At 42.5% G+C, this 14,319-nt stretch overlaps 2 protein-coding genes across 8 annotated transcripts; both read right to left on the bottom strand.

The window, feature by feature from the left end:
• Positions 1-1,047: 1,047 nt before the first annotated feature.
• Positions 1,048-8,122, bottom strand: fubp1 (far upstream element (FUSE) binding protein 1). Of its 7 annotated transcripts, XM_079172855.1 has the most exons (20): positions 7,994-8,122; positions 7,399-7,522; positions 6,588-6,623; positions 6,377-6,413; positions 6,241-6,287; positions 6,082-6,153; positions 5,935-5,992; positions 5,666-5,828; positions 5,479-5,577; positions 4,915-5,073; positions 4,716-4,818; positions 4,250-4,519; positions 3,944-4,104; positions 3,702-3,853; positions 3,523-3,599; positions 3,225-3,350; positions 2,878-2,952; positions 2,424-2,486; positions 1,654-1,820; positions 1,048-1,414 (listed from the first exon to the last, which is right to left on the bottom strand). In XM_079172855.1, the coding sequence occupies exons 1-20, from the start codon at positions 8,084-8,086 to the stop codon at positions 1,406-1,408; spliced, it is 2,091 nt and encodes a 696-aa protein (XP_079028981.1). In that variant the 5' UTR covers positions 8,087-8,122; the 3' UTR covers positions 1,048-1,405. The 7 variants fall into 7 exon arrangements, with proteins under 7 accessions (XP_079028981.1, XP_079028980.1, XP_079028982.1 ...); XM_079172854.1 differs by having other exon boundaries at positions 1,048-1,820; XM_079172856.1 differs by having other exon boundaries at positions 1,048-1,820; positions 7,432-7,522.
• A 484-nt stretch (positions 8,123-8,606) lies between these two features.
• Positions 8,607-14,226, bottom strand: slc25a24l (solute carrier family 25 member 24, like; the record flags this gene model as incomplete). Its single annotated transcript, XM_079173637.1, has 10 exons — positions 8,607-8,794; positions 8,885-9,023; positions 9,116-9,283; positions 10,883-10,993; positions 11,099-11,236; positions 12,444-12,602; positions 12,716-12,827; positions 13,345-13,432; positions 13,884-14,010; positions 14,104-14,226. The coding sequence occupies 10 exons, from the start codon at positions 14,224-14,226 to the stop codon at positions 8,607-8,609; spliced, it is 1,353 nt and encodes a 450-aa protein (XP_079029763.1).
• Positions 14,227-14,319: the final 93 nt, after the last annotated feature.

Here is a 14,319-nt window from a genome sequence, read left to right as displayed (position 1 = left end):
AAACATGTGGCACAAGAATCCAGAGTACTATTCCTCTCCTCAGAACATTTCATACTTACCCAGAGACAGGGGGGGGAAATGGCAAGATTTGACAAAAAATATATATACTACATCTTTTGCAGTTTATAAAAGCATCAAAAAATAAAAAGGCGATTATCTCTCAGTCACAGGTTTGTACTTACAGTATAGGAGGGCTCAACTGATGGACGAAGACTGCTTAGCCACCCCCGACCCTACAACATCTATGTTCTTATACTGGATAAACACTAACAGAATGGGGACAGCAAAATCGACTTTTTTGCAATGTTTTTATATTAAAAAAACATTCGTATATAAAAAAAACACAAATTTATACATGTGAGTTAGTTCGCACTTTGAAAAAAGGGCATGACAAACGTTTCAATGCATTTTCGATACAATGGCAATTTACCTGGCTGTCCTGGGAAAAAGAACAGCACAAAAAGTATATATATATATATGTAACACTAAAAATATGCAACATTTCTTGCAACCACGTTTCTGAGGAACATGTTAGGGGAAAAAGTACGTGCTTACCGCTTTTCTAAACTTGCCTGTGGAGGAGGAAGTGTCTATATCAAGGCAATACAGTGCATACTACCTCAACAATGTCAGCAAACCAGACAAAATCAAAAGAGTACCACAGCAACGCAGTTAATGCATGAATTACGGTACATGTATACCTGTCGACTTGCTAACGACAAACATCGGTCTACGGCTGAAGTCAAAGAGCAAAGTCAGGAAACAGAAGAGTAAATAAATGTCTATCAACATGGACGTTTGTTGGTCTGAATCACTCGGGATCATTGCACGCACAAAACAAGTCTAAAAGCCTTATAGACAGTTGGAGAGAGACAGGACAGCACAACTTTGAGTTAACCATTTTTGGACAATTAAACCCACACATGGCCTGCGGTTGTTTTTTTTCTTTTCTTACTTTACCCCCGTAAAACAAAAAACACAGAAATTCCTCTAAACCCATCTGGCTTAAACCCATCTGGCTTAAAACCACCCCAACTTACCAACACAGGAGGTTTCAGTTTGTTTTATTGCAAAAACACAACAGGCAATAGCATTTTAAAACTGAGATGATTTACATGGTAATGTCTACAGTTTAATAAACATGAGTTCTAACCACATTTAATGTAGATACAGGGCTGGAATGACCATATGTAGAATTACCTCACTAAAAACAAAGCATTTACAAGAAAAGGGAAAAAAAAAAAGAAAAAAAAAAAGGAGGACGTGTTCGCCGGGTACTCTGCCATCTATGTGAAACACTCTCAAACCAAGGAAATTTAAGATCTTCATCAAGGCGTCTGCATCCAAACATTTAACAAAGGATTTTGTTTCGACAATGTAGCATTTACTTTATGTCCACTTCACATTACTGGCCCTGTGCAGAAGAAATACATAGAAGATACATTGCATGTTAACAGCGGAAACAGTGGACTCAGCTTCCCAAACACAAAAAAAAGCTTAAAACCTGTTTAGGGAGGAAATAGTTTGGGTTAAGTGTGTGAAGCGGCTGCAGCCACTGGAGCCCTGTAAAAACCTGAGGAAGCAAGGCGGTTGCGGCACAAAATAATTGCGTATTCAGTGGATGTGGAGGGCAGATTCTTATCGGGGGTGTACCTGAGGGGCTTGTGGTGCTGCACCCATCGCCTGAGGGTTGGCTGTGCCGTAGTAAGCGGCCTGCTGGCGGTAGTACTCCGCCCAGGCGGCGCTGTAGTCTGGCTGGCCGCCGGGCTGGGAGGCGGCGGCTGCCGCTGCTGCTGCGGTGGCCTGAGGGGCCGCTTGACCTGGAACAAGAACAAAACTTGTTGGAACCACAAATACGCTACAGATACATGCATCCTGGTAGAACTGCTACTACAAACTAATTTACATCACGATAACAGATAGCGCGTTTATGAGAAGGGGAACGAACCCGCCACCACTGTCTTTGGGTGGCGGGACAGAAACCTTCTGCCTTTCTCTTGGGCAGCTGAGGCAGCAGCCGCTCTACTGCAGAGGGCCGCTAGAGGAGCACAGCCACCCGTCAACACGGAACACATTCGTCTCAGAGCTGAAGCACAAGTCTGACTTGACCAACTTGTTCATCTACTAGCTTGTATTTAATCATCTCTATATAAACACCAGGATCACACTTGATTCCTAAACAGTTTGGTTCACACCGCAAAATGCGTCTCATGTGAGCGCTGCTTTTGTTGAGGTAGATTAAATTAAGTGGTTTAAACAAATGCAAACAGTTCAATGTTTACACCGCGTTCATTTTAAATTGCATGCATCTGTTTCGGTAATTGCGCAGACAATGTAGAGATTAAAGCCGAAAGAGCGGAGAGGAGACTGTTCAGTGAATTAAGCGTGATCTCAGTCTGGTTTCAGCTCACAGGAGCACCAACCTTGTTTCTTGTAATACTCCTCCCAGGCTTTCGTGTAGTCCTGAGGTTGTTGACTCTGTTGACCTGCAAAGACAAGAGAGAAACGTGTCAATGCATCCGAATGGAACATAAAATCTGAAATCTTATCCTACATGTTTATATCCACGACAACAAATCACACATTTAACTCTACACACGTTCAGTAGCAGTAACATTCAAAAGATCTGCCTTCAGTGCTGATAAAGCCCTAATATAGTCTAGAAAATAAGCTACTCTAAGCTCATTAAAAAGGTGCTTCTGTGTCAAAAGTGTTGCAGTCTAAACAGCACAGGCATCAAATGTCAAACCAAAGTGGAGGCACACTGAAACTCCACGGCAGGCCAGCAGCACGGTCAAATACCCAGACCTGAAAAAGAAGCTGACTGAGCGCCCCGTCGTGTGTTAATAGGTGTACACTGAAACTACGTTCGTATACCCGTTTTCTCGTAATATTCCTCCCAGGCCTTGGAGTAATCTGCCTGTCCACTCTGACCTGCAGCCTGTGGGTCACCTGTTAAAAAAAACGGGAACTTGTAATTAGTTAATTTCTCACAGCAGTTTGTCCTCCACCTGCCTTGGTCGGGTCTGTCAGATTAAAGATTTTTAAAAAAGTGTTTTTTTTAAATGCTCTGCCAGTTAGTGACACCAGGACGTGAGCATAAAACACGACTAAAGTAAAGCTAGAAGGCTACACTGCTCTGCTCTGCTCTACTCTACTCTCAGCTGTTTCTGCTTCTCCATCCGCTCGCACAGACGCCGCTAATCGAGAAACACGTCAGTCACCTTGGCCGTTGGATTGAGTCGTGCCAGGAGCTCCGCTGGTCGGGGTCATGGGCGCCTGCGGCTGCTGGCTGTACTGAGCGTAGTAGGCGGCCCACGCTGCTGCGTTGGCATCAGCTGCTGCTTTATCTGAACAAAGTTCAGGTTTTGTTACAAAAACAAAAAAAGGCTAAGATAAAACTTGTAGCTTTTCATTATATAAACTGCTATTGAACTGAGTTATTAACGTCTAATTTATTTGGAGGACATGAATACTTTTTTAATTTCAGTAAAACTTAGTGTGTTAACTGATGGTACTCACTTGGATCAGGTTGTCCCTGTTGCCAGTGTGGGTAGCCATTGCCCCATCCCTGAGGCTGGTAAGGTGCCGGTGGACCACTGATTAAAGAAAAGATAAATAACCGTTAACTTACCACACGTGTCTGAAGTATTCTTTATCTTGACATACGAGGTAAAAACAAAAGGGCCACTGCAACTTACTGTGGCCCTGGAGGTCCCTGGTTGTACGGTCCAGGGTTGTATGGACCCATGGGAGCCCCGGGGGGCCCGGGTGGTCCAGGAGGACCATGTGGACCAGGACCTCCGTGTGGACCTGGACCGCCGTGTGGGCCACCCATTGGAGTGACGGGTCCCTGCAAACACAGAAACACATCCTGGTCAGTAAACAAGCGTATAAAAAAAAGACAAAAGTCTAAAAAGTATCAAACTCTGAAGTGTCTCACCCCAATTTTCTCCTCCACCAGCTGCCTGGCGTAGTCGATCTGTTGAGGGGAGCCCCGGACTGTGAACATCTTGATGTTGGGATCAGCGTTGGGTGGTGGATTCCTCTGCAGCTCGATCCTGGCTCCAGACTGCTGGCTGATGCCTTTGATTGTCTCTCCACCTGAAGAGTTCAGAAACAAATATTAACAACCCAATAGCTTGTCTTTTTACAGGTCAAAGCACGCAACTCCTGCAACAACCAGTTGTTTCAGCCCCACGACCAATAACAACCAGGGTTCCTCACTCAGCGTTGACGGGCCACTTGCCTTTTCCAATGATGAGACCGGTCTTCATGGTTGGGACAGTGAAGGTAAACTCCTGCAGGCCACCGGGGGGGCCCATGTTCCAGTTCCCCTGCCCGCGACCACGACCTCTGCCGCCACCACCGCCGCCTCCACCACCACCGCCGCCACCATGTCCCGGAGGCCCGCCGGCCTGGACGCTCCGCAGCAGATCGGAAATGATCTCTGCTGCGTGCTGCGCTTGGTCGGGGGGACCCATGATCTGTGCTATCCGTTCTGGTGTGCTGCCGTCATCTTGAAGGAGAAAACATGGCGGTTAGAGACTACCGAGGCATAAGTTATGTTGCTGGGATTCAACTCTATTGCGGGGTCTCGTGTTCAGGTCTCAGATAGATTTGTGGTTGGGGGTTATACATCAGCTTCTCAGCGTGGTGCATGTTTTCATCACTGACCATACACATTTTAACCGCACCCAAATGACTTCACTCACCTGGTTTAAACTGAATCCGGACGCCCGTGTCGTTCTGTATTTTCTTGATCATTTCGCCATTTCTGCCAATCACAATTCCCACTGCAAACCGGGGGACAGGAACCTAAATGATGACCGCAAATAAAACCAAATGTTAAGTTACCGATTCAACCCCTCATCTCCAAACTGAGAAACGAGACAGTTAATTACAAACACTTACATCTAAGCTGTCTCCCCCATTTCCTCCTCCTCCGCCTCCTCCTCCATTTCCTCCATTACCGCCGCCGCCTCCACCTCCTCCGACCCGTGAGCCATACTCGCCCCTCTGCTCCCTGAAGCCCTGATCTCTGATCAGCTCCATCACCATCTCTTTGGCTTGCTGAGGAGGAAAAGAAAGTATGCGTCATTACAGCAATCCCCCACTGGTTTACATGGAAAATCCAAGGACTGAAAGCAGATTATATTAAAAAACTAACTACCATGTTAGAAAACAGGGTGGTTAGAGACTACCGAGGCATAAGTTATGTTGCTGGGATTCAACTCCAGTGTGCCGGGGTCTCGTGTTCAGGTCTCAGATAGATTTGTGGTTGGGGGTTATACATCAGCTTCTCAGCGTGGTGCATGTTTTCATCACTGACCATACACATTTCAACCGCACCCAAATGACTTCACTCGCCTGGTTTAAACTGAATCCGGACGCCCGTGTCATTCTGTATTTTCTTGATCATTTCTCCAAATAATTACAATTCCATAATGTTAGACGTGCACGCGAGCGAGGACCCACCTGAACTTTAAAGGGCTCTCCTGAGATGCGGAGTGGCTTGTCAGCACCTGTGTTTTGGGGTCCGTCTTGGATCATGACCATCTTCACGCCAGCTCGTTCCTGCAGAGTAGAATGTGTCTTTGTCAAATGTGTTGGCTGTTGGTCACCATCACTCTACTACTCGAGCTCTGACTGGCTGGACACTCACCTGAAGGCTTTTGATGGTTTCTCCACCCTTCCCAATGACGAGTCCGGCTTTAGAGGCAGGGACCATAATCTCCTGGACAGTCATCCCCGGCCCGTCGTTGTGGTTGAATGCAGGAGCTGGACGCCCCTTGTCAACGATCTCTGTTAGTAGCCTCTTTGCAGCCCTGAGGAGAGAGAAATTACCGTCATGCCCAGACTGAAATCAAACAACGACCCAATAAAAAAAATGTTTTCCCTGAAGGGGACTGTTGAATGGAAAAAGTTACTTACTGGATGGATTCTGGTCCTCCTGTTAATGTCACTGACCTATCTGGCATTCCTCCACTGTCTACAACACACAGATCCCAACAATAAAGCAAAACCATCATTTCCTCGTATTACAGAGATCCACAATATCAACAACCGATCTGAACGTACCAGGCGCAATCTGTATCTTACATCCAGACTCTTGCTGTAGACGTGATATCTGTTCGCCTCCTCTTCCAATAACTAGAAGAAAAATTGGTGCGTTACATTTCAATAATAAATAACACCCACCAGGCAGCTTCTGCTATTTAGTGTTTCAAAACTACTTACTGAATCCGACCATTCCATCGGGAACCTTGAATTCCTCTGATATTGACCTGAGAATAACAGAATAAATCAGTGTTAGCTTTGCAATCAATGACCATGTGTGACTTTGTTTTTTTTTTACTATAACTCTGGTATCTACCTTGGGGGTCCACCCATTCCTCCCATGGCTGAAAAAGCTGCAAAATGAGAATTTACAGTACATTAGGGGAACAAACATACAACACATTTAAGTTTAGCACATGCAACACATGACCAATTCATGCCAATATTTGGGCCAATTACTTTGGGTTGGGAATCATCACAACAGCCACATACATAACTAACTACAGCTACGTCATCAGGTCACTTACCGTCGTTTGTAGCCACTTTCTTCGTCTCTGGTTGGTCTGTGACAACATGACATAATAACCAGTATAAGTATCTATCGTTATACCCACCATTACATTGCTACGTGTTTTTAAATTGGTAAATGGCTTACTGCCTGAAATGTAAATGGTTATAGCAAACAACAGAGGCCTGGATAGCCACCACACACACACACAAAGGCTGGAATATACCCTCAATTGCCCGTTAAAGCCAATAAACATGCCTCCCTGACTATACGTTTCATCTTTGTTGAAACTGTTCATCTGCCTTTTTTTGTGGTGCTGCGTCTGTCACTTTACAACAGTTCAGCCCCAAAGATGTAGGACTTAAACTTCATTACTATTACCCAGTGGTACACAATTAACCTGAAACTGTTTTTAAATCATATACTTTACACTTTCCTGTTCTTACAATACAAAACAGAAACCAATAATGACTCAACCTGCTCAGAAAGTACCACCCTCCACCCCCTCTCTCTCTCATATATCTGTTACCAAATATGTCATTGCAAGGCACTGATTTGAAACAGCTGTAAGGACAGACAGTGAAAATACAACTCAAAACATGCAATATCCATCATACTGCATTGGCTAACATTAAAAACAACTGTTCCACGTGGTTAGGAGTAATACACTGGGTGTTAGACTTAGCTACGTTAACGCACATCAATATTAAAATATAAGAATTAATCATCACTTCTAGGCAAATACAATTTAGTAGCTGCTAAAAAAAATAAAATAAACACACAGGCAAGCAACTATCAAGACTGGCATTGAATCGATTTGAGCCACTGACCGATATTCAGGTTAGGCATGGGAAAATACCCACCAGCGTCCTCCAGGGGCCTTTTCTGGCCCCCGTAGCCGAACTCGTTAGTCGGGGGTGCCGCAACGCCATCGCCGCCGATCTTCGCTGCGATCTGAAAAACACAAAGTAAACAAAGAGAGAAAACTAATTTTAAGACGATGCATCCGCTGGTGGTGTGTGTGTGCGTTTTATTTTTTAAAGCGAATGCTCGGTCACTCTGGCTGCGGCCTACACGACTTCAGTCCGGAAGTCTGAGCCAACAAAGGAAAGGATAATACTTCCACGTGAAGTAACACGCAACCGTTGATGTTATCAAACAAATGCACCGCTTGTGTTTCGAATACAATATTATATGTATCTCGTTAAATGTGCGCATCAATCCAAGCTCGCTTTTATAGCATATCTGCTTCGCCTTGTGGCGTAACATGAGCTAATTGTTAGCTTAGCCTAGGCCGCCGCGCTGTCGTGTTTAACGACGGGGGGGGGGGGGGGGGGGGGGAGAAAAAGCAGCATAACTCGCTTTTCTGCACACGACTTCGACATTATCTTTTTTTACACAAACCTGATTTAGTGGTCTGCTTACCTGTCGTGCTCTCTGAAGGGCGTCTTTAAAAGCGTCGTTCATTTGGCCGCCGTTGTTGGAGGACGGTGGAGCCACGCTGCTGTAGTCAGCCATATCTGGTGCTCTTCTCCTCCTCGGCGAGACAAGATGGTCGCTTACATCCACGGGAAGTTAACAGGAAAACTCGCGGGAAAAAGTAGTCTCGCGATAACGAGCTTTCTCGTGTAATTCACACTTTTTTTTGTTTCCATCGTGGCCAAAAATGTGTCAGGTTTAGTTTGGCCTAACTCACGGGGGGGAATGGAAGATGTCTGACCCCTGTTGTGAAATAACATTTTATTGTACAGCTCACATTTCAACACACTTTGTCACATTATGAATGTCAATCATGAGGTTTTTAAAATCCCCATGTATCATGCTCTTGGTCAGTGGCTATCCATTTACTTAACTCAAGCATTTGAAAAAAAAAAAAAGACTTATTAAAGATTGGATCACATGATAATCACACATCTTCAGCTATTTTCCGAGGTTTTCCAGGATTCCAGTTATGATTCCAGTTATGTTCCGACACTGTATTGTACCATTAATAAGAGTTCACAGTTTGTTCCAAAGCAAGCAACCAATTTTCTTAATCTCAAGACTCCATTGAGGAAACCAGATTTTCAAATTTCCTAGTTAAAGTGTAGTTTATCAGAGCACATGGAATCGCCCTGACGAAGCTGGCTCCCATTCCATTATAGTATCCTCTAATTCCACGTTTTTCATATATCCCTATCAGTCCTTGTAACACACCTGAAGCTGGACGTGAATCTGAGCTGAAAGCTGCAAAAACAAGACAAATGGCGATGAGTAAAACGTCTCAAATTGTTTCAAATCATCTCAAAATGTGCGACAGAAAATGCAGGTGTTTACCTTGTGCTTGCTGCTGAGTCCGGATCACTGCCAGCGGGTAACTGGTCATCTGTCCAGAGGCAAAGGCCACAAAACTGAAGAAAAACAGTTTGGAGTCACTGTTGTAAGCTGGATCACTCTTTGCCCAGTTTAAGATCGACTGCAACAAGAAGAAAAAAGCCAAAGACATCTAAAAATCTTTCAGATTAACTTGTGTTTTATCTTTATCTCATCGTTGTTCTTCTGTCTCACCTGATGAACTGCACACTCCACACCTGCGTAGGGGATCATGCAGAGGACGCTCGGCTTGAATCCTCTGTAAAAGGCGGACAGTGACTCTTGTCTGTAAATAGATCGAGCGCATGCCACAACACCATGGTACGTGCCAGCTTGCTGCAGGTTCAACCTCACCTTCAGCACCTGTAGAGGATATAAAATGATATATATTACTAGAATAAACCTCCATTTATACACTTAAGCTGGCTTTTCCAAACTTTTCTTGCGATACAAAAGTCCAACTTTTATACCATAAATGCAGATGACACACATCTGTATTTAAAAATGCCGCTTCACATTTTTACATTATTACAAGAAGTTGAGGCATTGGTGGGATTTCTGCAAACACTGGCCAGCAACTGCATTATCCATTTACCAGCTTCACAAATTCTCTTATTATTCTTCAAATACAGATGTATTGCACATTTTCTTGAAGATGTATTTGATGTGAATAGCTGCATTTAAGATGTATGATGGAATATTATATATATATACAAATGTTACAAAAGGCATTTTATGTGTCAAATATGAGAGAAGCTCGTTACAGAACAGAAACATAACTAACTGGTTTAATCTGTGAGGAACTATGTTCATCATAAACAATAAATAAAATGAACCGTGTTACAGTAAAACAGCGAAGATTTACTCAAAGAAGCTTTTACTCAGGTTTCACTCAAATTAAATCAAGACACAAATCTCTCTGACTTCATGGGGGTCAAATGTTGACACCATGAATGCGATTAGTTCACCAAGCATCTTATCAATGAATAAGACCGACGTCTGACCTCTTTCCAGCCGCATTTCTCACTATGGACAATGGGACACACCCAAACATTGATGCTTACATGACAATTGTGTTGCCAAGAAGCATGATGGCCCATTTTGCTTGTAAGAACCAGCTTTTGATATGTTGATTGAGCCTCTTAAACAGCAGGCGGGACTGAAGCGTCTCTTGGCCTCAGTATTGCATTTTATAATATGTGACATTTGGTCAGATTTGGTATAGAAATCTGGAGCTTTGTTGTTTTACAGTAAAGTAGGGGAAACTATTTTATGACTTAAAGAAGGAGAGGGTTTAACAACTAAACACTTCTGTTTCTCATAATGGTAGTTTGTTAAAGGAACAAACAGGAGTGTAAATCTCACATCCAACATCTTTCACCTCTTGAATTAAATATAAAGACAAACTATTTCAAAAATGTTTTTTGATTATACATGAAATGACATTTTCTATTTTATCATCTTTTCGTGCACATTATTGCGACCCACTATCGTGGAAGAAGTACTCAGATCTTTTACTTAAAGAATAGTAGTAGTACTGCAGTGTACAATACTCTGTAACAAGTAAAAGTCCTGCATTCATAATCTTACTTTGTAAATGTAGAAAACTATTAGCATTAAAATATACTTAAAGTACCAAAAGTAGAAGTTTACATTATGCAGAAGAGCTCATTTCAGAAAAATAGTATATTATTGTATCATAATTATCTGAAAACTAAATAAAGGTGTCAAATAAATGTAGAGTAAAAAGTAAAATATTTGTATTGAAGATGAAGAATGAAGTAGCATAAAATGGAAATACTAAAGAACAAATAGCTCAAAAATGTTCTTGAGCAGATGTACTTATTTACAAAAATATTTTATGAATGCACCTGATGACTGCCTTATATTTTTTAAATGTTTGATGTAACCACATTATTGTCACAAACCGGGACAGTGTCAGACCTGCCACTAATCTAGTACCTCTAAAGGGTAGAAGGCAGCGTGAGCGGCAGCACCGGAGACGCAACCCAAGCCGAAACGCTGCTGCACCGTCAGAGTCTCCCGTGTGCTGTTCTGGGTGTACACCTTCATCTGGACAAGGCAGAGAAGCTCTGAGTGAGCTCGTCAGTCAGAAACAGGATACATGGTGGATAAATAATTCACACCGGAGAGTTTGTCTGCTACCGCACGCCTCACCTGGGCGTAGATGAGACACTGCAGCGTCGACTGAGGTGTTCCTTTCAGCACGTTGACGGCGTTGCCTTGCCACATCGACCGCAGACCACCTGCCCTCATCTCCTGGAAGCCTTGGGAGAAGGCTTTGGACCCACGAACCTACAGAGCACACAGGAAACAGTTTCATACGAGACCCTTTCATAGGCAGTTGCAATAAATGTGCAGCAACTCTTGAAAAAACGAATTGATAAATACTGGAACAGATGCGACACAGATTACAGAGTATCACATTTTATATCCTAAAGTTTAAAACAAAAGACAGACAGTAATCATTTTGTGGCACTTCTGTCAGTCTTTTTGTCAGCTACAGAGAAACATCACTATGCAAACTGAGCTCTTTCTACAGGATACTTGCATCAAAGATTTTGACTTAAAGCGACTTATCATATTTTCTTTCTCACATGGTTTTGCCACATGCATTCAAATGAATGCTCTTCCACTATCAGGAAAAGGCAAATTATGTAAAACGAAGTAGGCTAGCTGATAGCAGGCTATCTTAACTCGCAGACACAGTAAACAACAATACAGCACTTTGTTACAAAGATCAAGACATTTCCAGTTTAACTTTTCACTCTCTGCAATTTGAGTTCTGCTAGTTTGGCTTAAACCACATAAAATAATATCAGGTTTTATGTACAATGCTCCTCAAACGCCACTATATGACATTCTTGACCATTAGGAACAGTAACACTATAATCTGAAGTCTTACTTGAGCTTCATACAAGTCAACAATCACACAAAATAAAATGAAATGTCCCACCAAGTGCAATATGTTGTAAGAGTGTGGACGCTGCATAATTGAAAGAGTAAATAAAGGAGCTTTCCGACTGTATCGCTCTGGAAAAGCCTAACTTACATTGCTAAGGGTTCAGCTCTGGGAACCGTATGTGAACATCATGAAAGTTGGAAGTGAAGGCGTTACCTGAAATGAACTTGTAAACAGTGCATGTAAATATTTAATTTTATTTGTATTCTGATCTGATATTGGTGTAAGGTGAGTGTGTGTGTCTGCGTAATGTACATATTTCTTATTGTTACTATGTTTCTTACATGGTAATAAACATATTTATGGGGGGGGACTGTCCCACTAACTAATGCTTCAAAAGAAGACACTTAAAGTTCACCACTATTACAACATGCATGCCTGGAGGTGTTATCTTAGATGTTTCTGAGTGTCTCTTGCGTTGCATATCATTTACTGTGTTGTAAGTAGCATGTACTCGGGTGTTTGTTTGGGCTCAAACATTAAACGTAATCCAGCCATGCATTTCACTAACAGAGCAAAGCACCTGATAGCGGTGCTGACCTGGAGTTGGGTCTTCAGGCGGTCGATGGGTGCCGTCACAGTTCGGGATACAGCATCTGCCAGACCCGCTGCCAGAACAAACGTCCTCCACGCACCAAAACCGGAGGCCTCTTCGGGGAACTCGATGGGCATCGCACGACTCTCACCCACATCGAAAACCTACAATTGCATTCGTCATCCTTTAATCATTCTGTCATTACTCATGTTTAAGTGGATGTGTCACCAGGATGTGTCAGAGGTAACATGTTCGTGATGCCGCCAGAAGAGCCTACCAGACTGTGTTTCCAGGACGACACCAGCTCCCCGATGTTGTCCACGGGGTTGAGGATGACATAGTGCAGGAACTCACCCCAGTCCACCGTCATCGAACTGTCCTTATCCATCCTGGTGGATAAACACGTGGTTTGTTTTCATCACATACTGTAATGAAAGAAGCTGTGTGACAACATGCTAGTATCACTTTAAAAAAAAAAGGCAAGATAATAAATGTTTTAAAGGTCGCTGGAAGTCTTTTTTCAAACAGTGATGAGTATCTGATTTGAGACCGTTATAAGAGCAGTAATCATTATAATATAGGAATACACAGGTCTGCCTGGCAGCAAGTCCAAGCTGAAGGAGACCATCCTTTTATTCTTTTGTAACTGCAGGCTTGATAGCTTATTCAAACGTATAGTTGATGATGTATATGACTGATCGGGGAGCATGATTAGATATAGAACCAGTTATAAAGTAATCTGTGATAACATATCAACCCAAGTACACACCTGTTTAGAAAGCACCAATGGGCTTTGAACTCATTTGAGCACGGTACTACAACTGTTAAAGTTTTATATTTTACATAAAGGAATGTCTCTTTAAATACAACAATGAATCCATGAGGTAGTGGGCAAAAAAATCTTACATTTGAATTATTTTTTTTGCATTCGGCTTTGATATGACCATTCCTAACTCCTTAAACAAACATATGATGTCTTCCTGGTCAATCACCCCTGATCAGAGAAGAAAACGCACACAATTACATACAGGTACTTGCACTGCTCATTCAGTTATCATATTTCTGGGAAGTCACATTGTCAACGTTATGAGTGCAAAGGTCACAGCCTGCAGGACTGTGCAGTGTATGTTGACTTCTGTGTACCATAAACAAGCTATGCCTGTCTTTCCTGTCTGACCTTGAAGTTACAGTTTATTGTCAAAGAATTCACATTTATAGTAGTATTATAAAGAATATGTGCATGTAAGACTACTCATCTTCTACATCAGTAGTAGAACACATGTGTGTTGCTTAAAGGAGATCATAATAGGAGGTGTAATACTTAAAAACATATTGCAAAATCATTACATAATGTTTATGTATGTGACATGGCTATATTGAACTTTGTTGCATTTCCTTGTGTTTCGTTGAGAAATCAAACATTGTTGAAGTCTGTGATCACTCACCACACTTGTTCTTGTCAAGGTCATGAAAGTGAATTTTCCACTTCCTCTCTCTGTCCATCATGTAGCCAAGGAACTCTTTATAATCCAACAGGCCATCTTTGTCTTTGTCATAAGATTCGATTATATTCTAGGGGATAATTAGCATGTTTCTGTTGATTAGTGCTTGAATAAATGAATAAAATTAGACATACAGCAGACTGTAAAAAGTGAATATTGTTACCTGGACCTTTCCATCCGCTGAGAGGATGCCATGCTTCTTCATTTCGTCTTGGAGCTCCGACACCGATATGACTCCATCCTCGTTTTGATCCAGTTTAGCAAATAAACCACGAAACTGATCCATGGTGCGTTTAGAAACAAATTATCCCCAGAACAAAATAATCAAGATGTTTAAAAAAAAAAATACAGCGTGGTTCATCAGGTGTGAAATAAATGC

This window comes from Pholis gunnellus, assembly GCF_910591455.1.
Source record: "Pholis gunnellus genome assembly, chromosome: 14".
NCBI classification, from domain to species: Eukaryota; Metazoa; Chordata; class Actinopteri; order Perciformes; family Pholidae; genus Pholis; species Pholis gunnellus.
Note: the sequence above shows the minus strand (reverse complement) of the source record. Positions and strands in the feature narration are given on the sequence as shown.

Bases quoted from the DNA above. Each gene is read 5' to 3' on its own strand.
- fubp1 (XM_079172854.1), bottom strand. From the start codon at position 8,086: ATGGCTGACTACAGCAGCGTGGCTCCACCGTCCTCCAACAACGGCGGC. The intron at 6,624-7,398 runs GTCAGTGGCTCA...ATGTTGTCACAG, and splicing joins CATGCCTAACCTGAATATCG to ACCAACCAGAGACGAAGAAA. The intron at 5,829-5,934 runs GTAAGTAACTTT...CTCTCTCCTCAG, and splicing joins GGAGGACCAGAATCCATCCA to GGCTGCAAAGAGGCTACTAA.